The sequence below is a fragment of the Plectropomus leopardus genome, chromosome 14 (assembly GCF_008729295.1).
Source record: "Plectropomus leopardus isolate mb chromosome 14, YSFRI_Pleo_2.0, whole genome shotgun sequence".
NCBI classification, from domain to species: domain Eukaryota; kingdom Metazoa; phylum Chordata; class Actinopteri; order Perciformes; family Serranidae; genus Plectropomus; species Plectropomus leopardus.
Genome location: NC_056476.1, coordinates 16,399,679 through 16,418,909, shown reverse-complemented (window position 1 = coordinate 16,418,909; position 19,231 = coordinate 16,399,679). Strand labels below are relative to the sequence as shown.

Here is a 19,231-nt window from a genome sequence, read left to right as displayed (position 1 = left end):
TCTAGGACTTTTGCACATTTCTCGGATTCTAGGACAATTAGGGTGGAAGGATGTTTCTAGGATTTTAAGATGTTTCTAGTACTTTAGGACATTTCTAAGATTTTAGGCCATTTCTAGGATTTTAGGACATTAGAGTCTTAGCTCGGACCATTGTCAGCGAGGCGGGGGATCCTCTACTGGCACTTTTTTTTATAAACAAGCTCTATTTTGATGCTGTTTTATGCACTCTGGCACCACATATATACTGTATATATATGCTAAAAGTATTCCTAGTGTGAACCACGTTATTTTATTGTGAATTAGAAAATAGTTGGGAGGCCATCCGGCACACTATCAGGGGCCAGATTCGGCCTGCGGACCACAGGTTGGGTATCAATGCTCAACAGACAGCAGTGGTGGAGACCATGACAGGATACATGTGTTTCTCTCAGAGTTTTTACATTGGCCCAGCAGGTGTGATATAATCTTTCTGTGCAGGTATCTCTCCTAATAGCTAGAGTCCTCTCTGGTTCAAAGGATAGATTTGACCTTTAAGGGGAGGGTGACAGGGAAGCAGTGAAGCACCTTATAACAGCTGATCACTTTACGGTTCAAGGCCTCTATGTTGTTGACCTCAGCCTTTGTATTCTCTCCCCCGTCTCCCTCAGGAAAACGCTGTACTCTGCTTCACTTATTACACAATAACATCAGGCCACCAATAGGTCCACCACCCCCAGACGCAGCCGGGATTATGTGAGAAAACAAGGTGCTCTTTGTACACCAATGTTGCATTTGAACACTGCAATAGTTGTTTTTAAAATCACAAGGCTATTACATTTCAAAACACACAGAGAGTAAGATTTTGTGTTGACCTTCATACGATTTGCACACTTTGCATTCTTATCTACAATTGCAATGTGGAAAAATGCACCATGGTGTCTGCGTATATTTTAGATACTGTGAACTCACAATTCAGATGTTTTTAATCACCGAAAGGCCACAGCACCCGATGCTTTGATTCAGATACAGAAAGGAATTTCACACAGCTCCTCACCCAGAGTCCAAGCAGCTCACACACTGTAAACATCCTTTGTGTTTTTGTTCTGAAGACTGCGAGTCACGCTGGTGTTTTGTTTGAAGGGGCTCAGATTATTGTAAATCTCATTCTGGGGCAGATTTGGGATCTAGATTAGGGACAGGTCTGGTTTTTGTGTGTCTGTCTCTCTGTGCATATGCTCACGTGAGAAGAGGCAGCTAAAACTGGGGTATATTCTCCCTAAAATCCCCCCCAACGGGTCCCTAAACCCCACCTACTACACAGCGGGTGGCAGGTGGTGGAACCACTGCTGCTTCACCACCCCTCCCCTCTCCATCCACACCTCCCCTCTCCATCCACACCTCCCCATTGTCCCCCCTTCCACCACCCATGAGTGAATCCAGACGGCGCGCGCGCGCACACACACACACACACACACACACACGCACACACACACACACACACACACACACACACACACACTATAAACAGGATAGTGCTGTGCAGAGTGTGAGGATATCTCACTTCTGCTAGCAAATACTGCAACACGCAACCTGTCTGTACTGTTTTGGTTCACTCTCACAGCTTTCTTTTCTGCAGCAGCAGACAGCTGCTTTCAGTGAAAAATCTCTAAAGACGCACTTTACACGACCTGCTCACAAAACAACAGAACAATAGACAGAGCTAGCAATTAGCTAGTGATAATGATGAAGCACATAGCAGCCAAAGAGTTAAATATTACCTGGAGACCAAAACTAGAGCTAAAAGAGAGTAACTGCTCCATAACTGCTGGATGTGAAAGCAATGATTTCCCAAAAAGTTCACCACATCAACTTCAAATGATGGGGCATTGTGCCCACAACTTGTTTCTGCTGCCTCAAATAAGCCAAAAATAAAAAAAATATTGTAGGATTAATCTCTTATACTTTGCCACTGGCTTCATGTTTACAAATTTGGGTATAAAATGATGCCCAGTCTAGAATATTTATATATGATGTAGAGAAAAAAACGAAGACTATAAAAGTCAGTAGAGTGCAGTCGTCCGTCAGGCTGCCATACAGGCTGATCATGGCCACTCTAAACAGTTCTTTCACACTGCAGTGTGTTTCAGAAGTGTCCCAGAAAGTAATAAAAATACAAACCTCATCTATTTTTTCACAGTGTAAGGGCAATCAGCAGTTAATGAAGTTATAAAACAGTCAATAAAAGACGTTTTTCAGCAAATATGAATCACCACAACCAGGAGAGATCTTTGAGCATTCGCTCATAAATGTGTTTACAAAATATGAGGCTGATTGGTGTGGTTGTTTGTGCGGTTAGCTGCAGAGACACACACACACACACACACACACACACACACACACACACACACACACACACACACACACAGAGTCTCCAGACACTTACGTCAAAATATGGTGTCTGACTACTTCATTTAGTGTACGCATACTTTCATTTAAAAAAAATGCTGGAACTAACACATATCTGATGCTACCTTATGGTGTTTTAGATGCTTTTTTGTAAATCTAAAGCAACTTTAGGGAAAATTAAGTGGAAATCTAGGGGTAAAAAGGCATACATCACACAAAGAAAAACAAAAGAGACCTTAATTAGTTTTTTTTTGTACAACCTGCAGTATCAGAGTACATGCAGCTGTCTCAAAGAGCTGGATTCAAAGATTTGGTGTTTTGCTCAAGAGCACTTTAACAAGACTTGGCAATAGACTTCCATAACTTTCCTTGTGGGCCTGCTGACTCTGTTTTTACAGCTTTGGCTCTCAGGAGGCACATGAAGGTCATATTCAAACTGAATCAGTTCATTTCTCTTAAAAAAAGAAAAGAAACTGCTGACGTTCATTTTATCCACAGATGATCAGTCAGTCTGTCAGTGGGCCAGGATTATACACAATCAAATCCAGAGCCGAGGATGAAACAAGGTCAATCCTCTGAGTGATCCAGTCACCATCTGTGTGCCTGTCCTGGTTATTGGGCGGTTTTGTGCTTTACACCATGAATTAATCCAACCTGGAGTTTTAATGACTCATAGAAACATTTCAAAAAAGGCAGGTGTATCTCTTTATAGTCGGTAAGCTAAGGACTGTCTGCACATCTTTATGAAAATGCTCGAGGCAGTTATGTGAGGGTTTGCTCCAGCTAGTTAAACATTACAGTATAATCCAACAACAGATTTACTTTAGTACAACATTTACAATGGCTCCTTAACTGTTCTGGTCAAGATATGAGGAAGTAAGAATACAGAGATAACAAGGTGTAAGAGTTCATAAATGCCTCCAATGTCAAACATGACTTTGGGTGTTTATTTTTCACTCAGGTGGAGTTAAAAAAATGTTTATGTTTAAAATGTCCAATGTAAATCACAGCAGGTAGCAAAGGTCACCCAGGATTAGCCTGTGCCAGGGCGAAGAGGGTGAGCCAACAGGAAGGAGTGATATAAGTGTTATTCATTTATTTCCCTGGTGGTAACAGTCACATGCAGTTCGAGAGTTCACCAGTCTGGTCATTATGCCGACTCAGTGTCTAATAAAGAGACAGCAAAGGACTGCAGGGCTGATGCTAATTTTAGACCTGAAGTAATCTTTTTGTGCACATACCAGTGTGGCTCTAAGGATGACAATTAGTCAAAGGTTTGCCATGAGATTTGGTACACACATTCATGTCAACATCAAGTCAACATTTCAATTTGTCTATCTATTACTTGATTTTTTGAAACACCACCTTAACTAATGATGTTGCCATCAGCCTCACCTGTATTTGTGCTTACTGCTGTATAGCAAATGTTGGCATGCTAACACACCAACTACGAGGGTGAAAATAGCAAACGTGATACCTGCTAAACTTCCAGATGTTGGTGTTGTCATTTTGAGCAGCCAGAGGTAAAACAGCCAGAGATAACAGCATGGCCCTAAACTCTTAAAATTGAACTTTCATAGAATGAAAAGCCATTATGGTAGGAGCGCTGAATCTTAAAGGTACAGTTCAAACCCAAATCAAAATTACATATTTTTCCTCTTACCTGTAGTGCTACTTATCAGTCTAGATTGTCTTGGTGTGAGTTGCTGAGTGTTGGAGATATTATCTATAGATAAGTGTGAATTATCTCAAATAAATATAAAAAACTCAACAGCAATGTCTCTTTCCAGAAATGATGGCCTGCTTACTCAAGATAACCCACAGACCTTGTAGTAGGTAGTTTCACAAAGAAACTATTTTCCTCAACCAAACTACACCCACCAAACGTATCACTGCGCAGAAGTAAGTGTACATCTACTCATGTACGAGAGGCTTGTGTTTGTGACGGCCTAACGTGAACTTTAACGGCGTCCTCCGCAGCTGAGCTGTGACATTTGCTAGCTCTGTGGTGTTAGGTCAGCTAGCAGTAGATACACGCTTCCTGCTGCGCCGTGATATGGTTTTAGGGTTTAGTTTGGTAGAAAGAAAATAGTTCCTACTGTATATGAAACTGCTCACAAAAAGGTCTGTGGATTATCTTGCGTGCTGTTGGGTGTTTTTTTTTGGCATTTTGAGCACCACAAACTGAGTGCCATCTAGTTCAATTATATTGGAGAAAAGGCAGACATCTCTACATCCGATATCTCCAACACCGCAACTCACACCAAAACAGTCTAGACTTATACATAGCGCTACAGGTAAGAGGAAAAAAATGTATTTTTGAGGGGTACACTGTTCCTTTAAATGTCTATTCTAAAAATGTTTTTAACTTTTTCATGTTTTTATATATTTTTCCTTAATACTTAAATGACCAACTTCCTCATTACTTCTCAACATTAATATTTTATCTTTTTATATCTTGTCTCACCTCAGGCTTTAGTCGATACAACCAAGATCGATTTTCAGGGCGTGACAGTTTGACATCTCATAACAGCAGCTGTGCTATTGATGCACCTAGATGGTGAGACGAGGTCAGACCAGCAGAGGATGTAATGCTGTCTGTGACTGACAGGTTCACTCTTTCTAATAACTGTGTGGACAGGAGAGCAGAGACAGACTGATTGAATGTGAGCTGGGAGAGTATATCAGCTAAGTGACGGTTGAAAATACATAATTTTCCACCTGCTGGAGAAACTAATCTGTCATTTCTTATAAATCTTATCAAAGTAAGCTTAAATTCCCAATTAAAACATATTTTATGACGGTGAATATAACATCTGGTTCACCTGCAACGGACATTGTTAGTGTCAAGAGTCTAAAGTAAAGAGACTGCTTATGACTGCATGTCAGTGTTTTCAGTATTCAGTTCATCAAGTCTAGTCCAACACAAGGAGAAAACTGACAAGCCGCTATCTTCTCTGTGTGTGATCAACTAGAACCAATAAAGAAGAGCTGTTCAAAGTTTGTCATCATGAATTATGAGGAGGAAATCTGACCTACTTTCATTTGAGGGGAGAATCTAATGGAGTGATTATGTTTTGTTCACAGCTCTGGTTTTCATGGCACCACAGATGCTGGATTTAGACCCATGACGGGATCCATGATCTGTCACTTATCCCAGTGAATCATCAATCCTCTTACCTGTCATCAGTATTACATCATCAGTGTGAGAGCCTACACAGGACTACAAATCTACAGTCACATTAGCGGTTCTGTGGAGCTATAGGGCCAGCTAAATGCTAAGTTTAACATGCCAAAAACCTCACAGTGGCAATGCTAACATGTTGCTGTTTAGCACTTCACGTTAACCACATTCACAGAAAATGTTAACATGCTCATATTTGCCCATATCATTCAACAACTGCCAGCTGACTAGATGGGAACGTCATTCATTTGCAGGAATCTGGTCATGAGCCAAAGTGTTGGACATCTTCAAATTATGACCTCATGATGGCGCTAGATGGGAAGTCTGGGGGTCACCAAAGTTAGTACAATTCATTCAGACGGGGACATGAATTATAGATGTATAAAGAGAAGTGGATGTTGCGTTGAGGTAGGCCTTGTCATTCCTATCGAAGTTGCTCTGCGGCACATGAATCTAAAGAAATTCTTGTGTCTAAAATTACCTGGATCATCTGCATCGCGGGGCTCAAAGAGCAGGTGCACTACAGACTTCTGCAGGCTGAGACACTAACTTCCTGTTTAGCTCTCTGCAGTTTTAAAAGGGATTAAATTATTTAATCATGCAGCTCTTCCAGACTTTTGAAATGTTATCAGAGCAAATGGATCAAACCCCGATAGCGAAATGAGTCATTTCTTGGGGGTTGTGTGACGCAAAAAAAAAATGTATCCACTGATTTACAGACATCTCTTTCACAATGTCAGTCTATGGGAATAAAGCATTTTGTGGGCTCACTGGCATTACATAACAGACTCTAAAATTGTAATTCAACTGTTTGGCCACAAAAAAATTGGTTTCAAAGCCAACTTCTAGGGGCCTGATATGAATATGCATACCAAATTTCAAGGCGATCCAAGAGCTGTTAATGCATTTCACACTTAACTACAAATGTAAACCTGATGGTAATGCTACAAGGAAAGTCCAGGGAACCCAAAAGTCATTCAGATTCGTCATCAGGGAACCATATCTGTACCAAATTGCATGACAGTTTATCCAATTATTGTTACTTTCCATAAACTGAATGGAAAATGTAATGAAACCCAATCTAACAAAGCTTGTACAGCCTATCTGTGTGATATCAGTGCAGAGAACAAGGCTACAGGATAAAAGGAAACGGCAGCTACACACTGCAGTGCACTTGTGTTTTGGGCTATACAAGAAACAGTGATGCCAAATAATGATGTTGTGGTTCAGGAAAACTGGGTCACCACTTGTGTTTTTAGCACAGTCTTTTGGTCATGGCCTCTAAGAGTATTATGCATGTAGAAATCCCCCGCCAGACTCTGTAATATCTACAAAGACCCACATTTATGAATTTTAGAGAAAGAGGGAGTCATGGGGATGCATTTCGCAAGTCTCACTGTGGTGCAACTATGGATTTAAAGATTTTATCAGCAATACTGATTCTTAGCCCAAAATTGGATCAGTTTGCAATTTCAATAACAGCATTATATGGACAAAATTGAACTGATTAATGCTTGATGAGCATTTAAATGCTTAAAATAAATCTAAAATAGGCCCTGATGTGGTGCTGCAGCTCATAAGACAAACATGGCAACTGGATTCAAGGTGAATGATAGTGGAAGTGTTTGGTGATGTTGTGCCAAAAAGTGATCGTCTGTCATACCTATGCTCTAACCAGGGACATAAAGTTATGTGTATTTATGCTACGACTGTTTGATCCATGTCAGAGCAGCTGAAGACATGAATACTGGGTGATACAGTCTTATCAGGCTGCGTGCGCTCCAGCAGACAGCGATCAGTTTCTGGCAGATGATCACTTTTTGAAAAGAAAGACATTCGATCCCCCTGTGAGGTCTCTGTGGAAGTCATGTCAAGACAGACTCTGGTAGGGAGACAGACGGCACGAGAGCATAGAAGAGGAGGATCTGCTTTTGGGCTGTAAATAGCTCCTAATCCTGAGGCTGTGGAGCAGCGTTTCATGTCCTACTCTCACTCTTCTTTTTTGTGCTCTGGAATATATAACTCTGTCAGTCACAGATCAAACGGCACTGACGAATTTACCAAACCACAATCTGTATATTATGGTATGCTGTTTCCCCCTATAGCACAGGTTCATTGGTAATGTTTAATCTTGGCTGACAAATGTAATCACCTGTTTAAATAGTATCATGTGTCTTTCAGTTACAATCAGAGCATTTCATTTTTCAGGGGTGGAAGGAGTAGAGTATTTTTCTCAAACAAATGTTCTGTAACATTCAAGGAAATTTACTTGAGTAAAATTGTACTCAGAAAAAAGTGAAAAGAATAAGTGTTACTCAGTTACAAATTTTAAAAAATGGGTCGGAGTAGTGGGTGTAATATATGACGATGATGATGTTGTATGGTAAAACTATTAAAGAACACCTTTAGCTTACAAACTATAGTGCATTAACTGTCCACTAGTGGAACCACATCACGTCTGTGGATGGTAACCACACATGCACAAAGCAACAGTAAATTCCTTCTCTATAGGACATTTGCAGTCTGTGCATGCAGCTGAATCAATAATACATTTACAGTGACCTTCCCCTGTGCAACCTCACAAGAATTAACCAGAAAAGAGACAATTACACAAATAAAAAACAACAATAAACAAAAAAAAGCCATGGGCAACACAGCAGGTGCAACAAACATAATTAGACTACATAACTTAAATAAGCTATAACCTGAACAACAGAAGCGTCACCAAGGGAACAACAGACAAACTGTAAAGACAATATACCCTAAACTGCACAAACACACCCATTAAAGCAGGGGCGTAGCCATCATTTCAGAAGTGAGGGGGACAGATTATTCAGGAATAAACTGACTTTTATTGAGTGATTTATCATCTTCTCACATTCAATTGCGCCTCTCCTTAGCGGCTAAAGAACTAAATAACCACAAACAGCCACAGTATGGCACCCAGGGACCGACTCAACTTCTTTAAAATGATCAAAATTCAAAAGTTTGAGCTTCCAAGCTCTGGTTGAGTTGACACATAATGGCCCTCAAGCATTTACAGGGTAATTAGCTAAATAATTAAGTGCCAAATGACAACACTTAACATGAAAAGTTCCCTAATAGTTGTGGACATTAATCTCAGAGACACTCTTATCCTATAGACAACACGTCCTTAGTTATAAGGCCAGTTATAATCTGTCCTCACCTTTGAGGCCTCGGGCTGATGGTCAGTGCTGCAGCCTGGTCTCTGTCCTGATCGCTGTGTGCTGCTTTCTCCCTGCTCTGTCTGTTGCAATGCAGACAAAAATATGTGCAAACAAATTTTAGAAAAGTAGTTCTGAAATAGCTGTGGAGATGAATGCCAAAGTCATTCTTATTATATAAATATATTTCCCTAAAGCCATTAGTTATAATTTCTCCTCACCTGTGAAGCCTCTCCCTGACTGTCAGTGCTGCAGCCTGCTCTCTGTCCAGACCGCTGTGTGCTGCCAATAATACAGATAACAATAATACAGATTTCTTTTTAAATAATAAGAAGAATGGTAGTTGTGAAATAGCTGTGAAAATTAGTTTTGAAGTCACTTTTATGCTATAGATATATTTTCTCAGGCAATCATAATCTCTCCTCACCTACGAGGCCCTGCATAACCACCAGTGTTGCCTTCTGGTCCACAGTCTCCTCCTGCTCTTTCTATTTTAGCATTAAAGATTAAAATTTTGCGCAGAAATTAAGGAGGAGAGGGTCTATTCCTAGCATGAAGCTAGCTAGCCAGTAACAAGAACGTTAGCACTCTAGTTCACTGAGCTATACTGGCACCTAATTAATTTGACATCATTTAGCTAACAATGTCAACAGGCAACAGCATTTCTCAACTTACACGGTTTGTTTTGAAGAGGGAGTGCGAGTTGTTTTGCCTCTTGCTGGTTGGTTTGCTGCTGTACATTATTTGTGGTACTTTCGTTAAAACCGACAGTGCAGAGCAATGGTGCCCGCGCGCGTCTCAACTGTGTCACGTGATCACAACAAGACAGCGCGTGTACGCCGCTGCCTATTCATGGTGCGTTTCATGACCGCTCGGGAAAACGAGGCACGACGTGTGACATATGAATTAAAGGGGTTGTTAAAAGGGAGGGGGACAGAGGATCAAAGAAAAAGGAGCCTGCGCAGTTTTTACACAACACTAGGTTTCCAGGCAATACAGTGAGGGGATGCTGCCTTAATCTATACAGTTACAATAAATACTTTTGTTGTTGTACTCACCTGTTTGAATGTAATTCTGTACATATTGTGCACTGCATAGTCCTCTTAAACTGCTTTAGGTTAAACTTTTCTGCTCATTCATTCTCAGTGCAAAATATAACCAGTCCACTCAGCCTCTCTGTCCCACTGTACTCCCCAAATTCAAAGAGTTTTGAGCTGAGTGCTGAGAGCTGAGTCACTGCTGTGAGGAAATTATTTACAAAAACAGCAGGAAGGCTTCACACATCTGACTGAAGGAAGACGTCCAGAGAATATGTACAAATCATCACTGCAGGGTCCAGTGAGCATATTTAGCATTTAGCTGGTATTGCAGCATCCATCCCTCTGTAATAAGTAGCTGGCTTTGTCAGCAGTTGTTTAGCAAACAGGCTAATTTGGGCTGTAGCCAACAACAGAATAACAATCCTTTAAACAGTTTGCTCTGTGCACTAACATCTCGCTTCAACTGCAGTTACAGAGCTCCCAAAACTAGCAGGAAGAACAACAAACAACCCCAAGCAGGCATCAAGGCCTCTAAATGTATGATATGTTCACTGATACCCTGGAAATCTTGGCACCTGCAATAAACAGTTTTTTTTTCTTTTTCTTGGCTGTACTCCTATCTCTTAACACAGCAACACTCATAACATAACAGTTAAACTCTAATATGTGACCCAGTCCTTTACAGTTTTTTCGCTTGACCCAGCATGCACCTGTTGTTTACACAACATCATAAATGTGTTTGATCTGGGTCACTTACCTTAATCACGGCCAGTGATTGCAATTACTATCAACATGAATACATGTTTTTTACCCATGCCAATGTGTAATAATTGTAAACTCAACCATAAAACATTATGAACATTCTTAATGTTAATGCATTGTTGTCATTTTTTGTTTGTCCCCAAACCACTACACTTGGTCCAGTTGCAACTGAAGCTCTAACACCCTAGTCAGTTAATGCAACTACATGTATGTTGTCCATGTTTGTGTCACCTTGAGCTTTGCCCTCCTGCAGCCACAAACATAGCAGGGGTACGTTCATTCTCAAAATGTTTTGCACCATTTTGCTTTGGATTCCAGACTGAGCGACATACTGTATATTTGTAAGATGGTGTGGGGCTTTGAGATATGTTTTCTCCAGTTTGGTGGGTGTGTCATGTGTTTGTCAGTCAGTAAACTAAATTCTGGTAGATTTGTACTTTTTGTACATGTTTTGATTACGTTTCACACTTGCTTTGATAGTGTAAACATAAGTTTTTCATGCCAATAAAACCCCATTAAACGGATCTGAATTAAACGTAGCCGTATTACAAGGCAGTGCGCACAACAGGGTGTTCAACCCACCACTGTTTTTGTTGAAATAAACATTTTGCTACATTTTGTTGGGGCTGAACGCAGCTCATCTTCTCCTCTGCTGGAGCTGCTGAATTGGCTCCTTTCTTATGTTCCTTTCTCACATGGTTTATTGTGTATTTTATATAAATTGTTTATTTCTGCAAGAGATGCAACTTAAAATGTAAAAAAGTAAAACGTACAGTTCTAAAGATTTAAAAAAAAAAAAAAAAAAAAAACATAGCCTGATTGTTTTAAAGGAAACAAAAATCTTTCTAAAAGCATCTCTAATCACATGTGACAGTTACACTCAACAGGCCAAATAAAGTGAGGCTGAATGACCATTTAAAAGTAAATCTCTAGATGAAATCCAGACAATGTAATGGTGTCCATCCTACAAATATGGAATTCCTTATAAGGTGGAAAAGTAAATTTAAGATCAGCCACTGTGGTTTATATACAATATGTGATCCAGTTTTAAGAATACTCCACCAAAACCAACTCCCACACACAGCATTTTATCTCCACAACATGCTTTTCTAAGATGACAGATTCACCTTTCACTAAGCATAACCACCAGTCAAGTCAAGTCATATATATAAAATCATAAATCACACATTTGCCTAAAAGGGCTTTACAGTCTGAGCAGCACACAACACACGCTATCCTCAGTTAAGCAAAAAACTGCCAAAAGAAAAACCTTTAAAGGGAGAAAATGGAAAAGAAACTACAAGAAAGGCAAAAGAGGTGGGCTCCTTCTTCCAGGATGGAGTGGGCAGACATGCAATAGATATTGAATATGTCCAGAGAGCAGGATTAGATTTTCAGTCAGCACACATGCAGACGCTTTGAGAGGACTGACATGAACAGATAAGCAGGCGGGCAGAAAAAAAGCAGATGGACAGAAAGAGGATCGCCCTTGTGGACATGGAAAATGTGCCAACAAAGGGTTTCTCCTGTATTATTCTGCACAAAAGTGTGACAATCATAACATCGAGGCACCATATCAAATCATACTGGGGGTATTACTCGAGCCTTTATTGCTTCTGTGTCAACCTTTCACACCTCTTCCTGCCTCTTTCTTCACTGCCTGACCTCCTCGCCGTTACACTAATGATGCCAAAGAAGTGAGGAAGAAGGGTTACAAACCACACTGACTTCTCTACATCTAATCTATATGTTAATGAGGCATAACTTGGACAGAGAAGTGGAACAGGATTGTTGTAATTCAGCTGACTGCAACCCGTGGGAATAAACTAATGTGACTGATGCTGTGTACGGCCATTAAAAAGCAGAAAACCATCTTGCACGTCAGTGGGAGACATTGTAATTTTCAAACCCTCTACACTGTGAAAATGATCCATTTATCTAAAGGACGATGATCTGAATTCACCTGATCACTACCATAAAATCCACCCAGGCTTTGGTGTGTAAAATGGACTCACACTGTGTATCCCAGAGTGCGCAGGGCTGTGTGCTCTCTCAAGCGACGACAACATTAATCACATCTGACTTGGCCGCTGAAACATCCATGTACACCCTTCCCCCATTTCCTGAACAACCAAAAACTCTGCTCCACTCTTTCCCTGTGAGCCTGCACATATACAGTATATACTGTTACATTTCATATAACTACTTTGCTTCATTGGTCATTTCTTGTGCATCAAATAACATTTCATTGTGCACTTGCATGTTTCTCCTCTCCTGTTCCTTTCAAAGTCACAGCAACTCAGCTCTCCGATCGATACAGCCCAAAATAAACTCTGCTGAGGAAACCTGGCGTCTGCTGCAGAGTTTACTATAATGCATGCGTTAGGGCGGTCTTGCTCCTCCCTTTGTGTGTCACATGCACACACAAAACTGCAGGTGACTGTGCTCAAACCTGCACGTCTCATATGACCCATTTCCAGCCAGTCTGCCAACATGAGGAATAGGTTTAACATCAGCAAAGCTACTTGTCCTCATATTCAGGGCACAGATGGAGGGCTTACGTCAGCAGGCCATGATGCCATCTTCATCTGCATTTATGAGCACAGTCACTCCAGCACACACACACACACACACACACACACACACACACACACACACACGTCTCCAAGTTCAGCATCTGTATTGCAGCCGGTGGCGAGTGGATGGTTTTCTGTCACATAACGACTTGTCAGCTCCCACTGATACCCCCATAAGTCTCAGTTATATGACACACACTGCTTTTCATTTTTCACCAAACTGATCTCCGTGGAGACAGACACCACCGCCTCACTCCCCATCCCTTCATCTCTCCAAGTCTCCCTCTATATTCTAAACCCCCTATCTTCCTTGCATCTCTTTCATTTCCCACTCATTCCCCTTCTTTTGTGCTTCATAATTTGCTCCACTTTTGCACCGCATCCCCTTTTTGTATTCTCCATCCGAGTTTTAATCCTTTTTCCCTCTTTAACTTTCCACTTTTAATGACCCTGGGCTTCTCCTTCTCCCCCATTATCAGGACCACCATTGATAAAATATGCTGTTACTGCCACCTGCAGGACATGTACTGAACTGCTGCTGCTGTTGATGTTGACACGCCTGAGTCAGTGTCTGAACTCTGTGTTACTGCATTGAAATTTAATCATTGATCCCAAATACCTCATAGAAACAGCACAAACAAATTAACCATTTTTCCCAAGAAGACATTTAAGTCACAGCAAGAGAACAGTTTTTTTATTAAGTTAAATAATTAATCATTTTCATCTGAGATTTTTTAAAGTGTTTTTCTATGTTTTGAGACACATGTAAGAAAAAAGAAAAAGTAAAATATCCCCTTAGATAATAGAGATGGCTATCTTCCTGAGGAATCTAATGGAAATATATTTGAATGCAAGCGTTATTTTTTGTTTTTCTTTATTTATTTGACTTGTTTATTTTTCGTATCATAAAGCACTTGATTATTTTTTATAATTATCAAAACATTTGAGAAGTAAGATATGTGTAGAGTATTTGAAGACTCATGTAAACCATCTGGCTGCCAATAAAAACCTTTTTTAAAAAAAAAAAAAAAGTTGAATTTCATTTAGCTGTTTTATTTTCTGGGTAAATATTCAAATCCAACATGATAATGTATTCAAGGGGGTATTATTATGAGAAATGAATAAATAAATATAAAAAAACATTGCCCTAAATATTTTTCCCCCTTGAATACATTATCATGTTGGATTTGAATATTTAACTCAGTCTGATACAGATTCATGGAAGTGATACATCAAGCGCAGGTAGAAAAATTGGCTTAACTATTGTCAAACAGTGTAAAAAAAATGTGGTGTGAAACTGAAAATATCAGGTTTGAATAAAAAAAATGATAGTACCTACTCTGTCATTTTATCAGTTTGTTGAGTTGAAGGCGTTTCGCTGCCAGTTAGTTGCCTAAATCACAATGATTTAGCTTCCACACATTTTGATGTAATTTCTTGGCAAATCCATTAGAGTATGATATGATAGATAATGGAGGTGTGGTCAGCAGCCTGTCAAATTCAATAACCATAATCTCTGGGCAGTTGTTGCCAAGGCTGCGGAGTCTGTAACTGACAACATCAAACCGTTTTTATACTGCTGAGTCATTTTTGATTATTCTGAGAAGGGAATCAGGCATGGACTGAGCCAGAGAGGAGAGGGAACAGAAAAAAAGAGGAGATAAATGGAAAGGGAGAGATGAGATAGATGAAAAAGTGGGTGGGCCAGTGAGTGAGGGAGGGGGGGAATAAGTGAGTGTAAGAACAAGACAAGGGGAAGGTTTCTATTTATAACTGATTGTTTCTGTTAGTCTGTCAGTCAGGCATAAGTAAAGACTTCTGGCTGCACTTGTGGGAAATGACCCTCAACTTAATGCTTTGTTGTGCACACACACACATGCGCGCACGAACACACACATATACACAGCATGCATGCACACTCACGCAGACACTTGCATGTACACACCACATCTTTTCCATTTACCAACAACTCAGGAACAGCCAGATCTCATGCAACACTTTTGTATCCACAAATCCATCAGCACTACCTTCCTGCCTCCATCCATACAAACCGTCTCCCTTTCTTTTCCTCGCCTCTCAACATATCCCTGATTAAAACTTCTGCAGAGTCATTCTGCATTATTTCATGAAACCAGAGGGATTTCTCTAAGAGTTTCCATATAAGGGCCCAAACTGAACCAGCTCCTCTTTGCTGCTGAATACTTGCTGGCTGATCAGTCCCAGTGGAGGGTTTAGACTAAAACAGGACGGGCCCCGCTCCCTCAAACACACACATTCTGACAATCCAAACAGTTTACAAAGATGTATGCACAGATAAGCACCTCATATATCTCTCTCTTGTATGTATGCACATGTGCACAAGTGTACAGTACACACTGCTTTCTTACCCGTTGGTAGCCCCTCACAGTCAGACATAGTCAGAGAGAGAGAAGAGGATCAGGACAGTGTCTTCTTTTTGGCAGCTTCTTCTGAATCTGTGCCTTCTTGTTTTTATTGCTCTGGTCAAACTCTCTGTTTTACGCTCCAAGCTGTCACACTCTCTCTGTGTGTTTAGCTTACTTTCTTTACTTTCTGTCTCCTTGTACTCCCCTCTCTCTCTCCTTCTCTCAACATTATTACCAGTGGCCAGTGGATATGCCAATCAAGCATCACAAACTGTGCTATTGGGTGCTAAATTTGTAACCAACAGTCCTCCCATGGGATACTGTTTCCCTTAGATATGGCAGGCTTTCTCAGATGTGATTTCATTGACTTCTCATACATCTACAACACAAATTTCACCTTTAAAAGACAACACAAGAGAGAAAACTGTTTTGTTTTTTGTCATGTAGACTGCAACAAAATAAGAGGGCAGAGCCTTTTCCTCACAGACTCACCTTAAAATGGTTGTTTTCCAGAACACTTTTCTCCTCATCTCTTGAGCCTGTAACATAAAACATAGAAAGTTTCAGTAAACTTCTCATCCCTTGAGAGACAGGTTGGCCAAACCACAGCATTTCTCCAGAAAAACAGTTTTTTTGGGGGGGCAGTAGTAGTTTTTGTTTCCAATGGGGGGCGCTTGAGTCTCATTGAATAGCAGCTTGTTCACACGAGGAGAAATCCTTTGTTGTCTCCAGTTGCTCAAGTGGCCTGGATACCAAGAAATTTCCAGGGTCAAGTGACTAAAGACTGCGATTCTGACAGCTAAAGTAAATCTCAATGGTCTGTTTTATTTCTAATAAATACTCAAGAATTTAGGAGTTGCATTGGCTGCCAATTTCTGCTTAACACAGATGGACAGGCGGGGAAGCAGAAAAACAGAAAGTTCTCTCTTTGGTGGAGAGACAAGAAGTTAGGGCGCAAAATTGAGAAGGATCCATGAAGCAGGGGAATCAAATATTGCAGCCAGTTTTGTGTCTCCACTTAAGTCGTTTCATAACGGAGGAGACAAAGAAAAGTGCTTGCCAGGCACTTCATAATGCCGCACAGATTACTGGCCCACTGGAGCGCACAAATGTTCCTCAGAACATACTTAACATACTGCGCAGCTCTGATTAAGCTTGTCGCCAACTTTTCCAAACCCTCATTCCTGAATTACTTTTCAGCTTACTCAGCTGACCCTTTGTCACTTGACTGGGAGGATTATCACGAGGGAGAGATCCAGCATGTGACTGAGCGGGGTCAGACGGTAGACATATCAAGCGGGTACCAGTGTCACAGAGGTTAGGATTTAGTGCCTGTGACAAGGGTTATCTAGAGATCTTGAGAGGACACAGGGGATGAGATGTTAGAGGAGTGTCTTGCTCCATTATCTGTCCCTCAGAAAGAGATAATGCCCCCCACCCTTTCCAATCTAACACAGCACCCCACCCTTCACACCAGGACCAGCTTTGATGTTTGATCTCCAGCTCTTGTTTGCAGAAGAGCTTGAAGGCCCTTCTGCAAACGTAACCCAAACCCTCACCCCATAAAGACCTCTCGACCCTTCTCACTCTGGCAAACAGAAAGTGGACCATGCACCACTGTGACTGTGTTTATGGGCTAACGATCGTATGCAATTACTTCGGCTGAGGTAATAAACCCCAGAGTGTCCAAAATGGTGCCCAAATGATGCTTAATTAGATTGTAAAGTGGTTTAATATGAGTTATTAGGACTTATCTAGCATTGGCTATAAACAACGCAATGATTACCTGCACAAAAGAAACCAGGTCATGGGAAGAAGTCAGGACATTTCTGCTTAACCAGTGTTCATTTGGAGTTGGAGATTTCACCTACATCCAGTAAGCCTATGATTACAGATAGTAATGAATTACATTACAATAACAAACAGTGATATTGAGCTCTCATCATCAATTTTTGTTGTTGTTGTTGTTGTTGTTTTTCAGACCACTTGGCCATGAATTGGCCTGTCGGTGAAAGAAATCACTCTGTTAGGCAGTTCAGCTAAGTGCAAAAGAAGAGCAACAAATATGAAAAAAGCTAACAAAAAGCTAAAGTCAAGAGGCCATGGGACTGAAACAAAAATCTATCCACTATATAAATTAAGATTAAGAAACAGTTTGCAGTTGTTCATGCTGTTATTTCCTAGCGCACAATGAATATATTTTGGTCTTCCAACATTTGGTTGTTTTATTAATGTGCTAACTGGCTAACTAGCATTTTAAATCTGTTGTTGGTCTTCCAGTTTCCATTTTTGAATGACAAATACAGACTACTACTACTGGTATGGAGAGTTATTACCTCTAATGCAGGTGCAGCACGTACGTACATGCTTGTTTGCTGTTGGTCTTTGTGGTGTGTTCACAGACACAATAATCCTTTGCTTCAGTTCTTCTTCAATGTCAGTTTGGTGTATCTCAGCCTTTTAAAAAAATGCAAAATTAGTATTCTATACACACAGAGAAAGCCATCCTTGATTAGACAAAGTGACATGTAATGCATTTTTCAAACACCCAAGAATACAATGATAAACAGCTCTGAAGAAAATAAAATGGATCCTAATATAGATCCCTGTGGAACATGTTTGGTAAATTGTTAGAACATTTATTGTCAAAAGTATGTAAGTCTATTTAGCGGTTGGTCAACCATGTCAATTTCCTTTGATAAACCAAATGAAAGGGCCTCCCAATGCTGCCTATTATCTACAGCAGCAGAAACATCAAAGTCATAGCAATAATTGCGCTGTGATTTGTCCGGAAACCAGATGGATAGTGACCATTGGTAATTTCCTTCAAAGCCAGTGTGGTGTGTTTTTCATGTGGTGCTGATCCCTCTCTGTGTTCAGTCTCCAGACTCAGTTAAACCAGTTACAACTTTTCCATACACTGCTGTTTAATGCATAAACAGAAATTAAACTACTTTATTAATAGTATTTTTTCCCTCACTTTTAAAAGATCATGAAAAATATTCCCTCAGCATGCGAATTAAATCTGCTAAACCATTGTGTCAAGATAGTAGATGATGGATGACCCTTTACAAACTGGATGATGACCTCTCTAATATGTTGCCCTTTCTCTTCAGTCTATCTCTCTCCATCACTGTCACTGTTGCACAAAGTCTCCGTTGACCCTTTGCTAAACCGCTCTCTCTTTCTACGGATGTTTTTCTTTCTCTCCCATCCCCTGTGTCAGTCAGTCCCTGTCTTCTTCAGTCTCAGTCTCCCTCAGCGAGATACTGCCACTTTCTTCAGTTCACATCTGCTCAGAGCAGCAGCCTTCATGGGAGATATGAGGCCAATTATTTTTTTCTGGTCATGAACTGTCTCTTTCTCCTGTCTCCTTTACTACTCTCCCTACTGCAGGAAATTAGTGTGTTGCACTCGCTGTGTTGTATATTAAATTAAACATGTAACCACTTAACTTTATAAATTAAAGAAAATAGCTAAAGTCCGCCCAGTGTGTCTCATACTGTCACCAAAGGGGGCCTTGATGGGGCAGTATCTGATGCCAAGGGCCACTAACCAAGCATCTGTTTTTGTCTATTTGGGAGTGAGAGCGGGTTGAAATTTTATGTTTTGTTATGGTGCTGCGAAATCATTACCCTGCTGTGAGTTATGATTTGATTTTGAATTAACTTGAATTCTTTTTAAACTCAGTTAAAAAATCCCTAGTAGATAAAAC

At 40.5% G+C, this 19,231-nt stretch overlaps 1 protein-coding gene across 1 annotated transcript in view; it reads right to left on the bottom strand.

The window, feature by feature from the left end:
- Nucleotides 1-15,657, bottom strand: part of eml1 (EMAP like 1) — a 65,750-nt gene extending 50,093 nt beyond the window's left edge. The window contains exon 1 of the mRNA XM_042500391.1: nucleotides 15,520-15,657. Coding sequence (XP_042356325.1) covers nucleotides 15,520-15,547 — 28 coding nt within the window. The 5' untranslated portion in view covers nucleotides 15,548-15,657. The remainder of the gene's footprint in view (nucleotides 1-15,519) is intronic.
- Nucleotides 15,658-19,231: the final 3,574 nt, after the last annotated feature.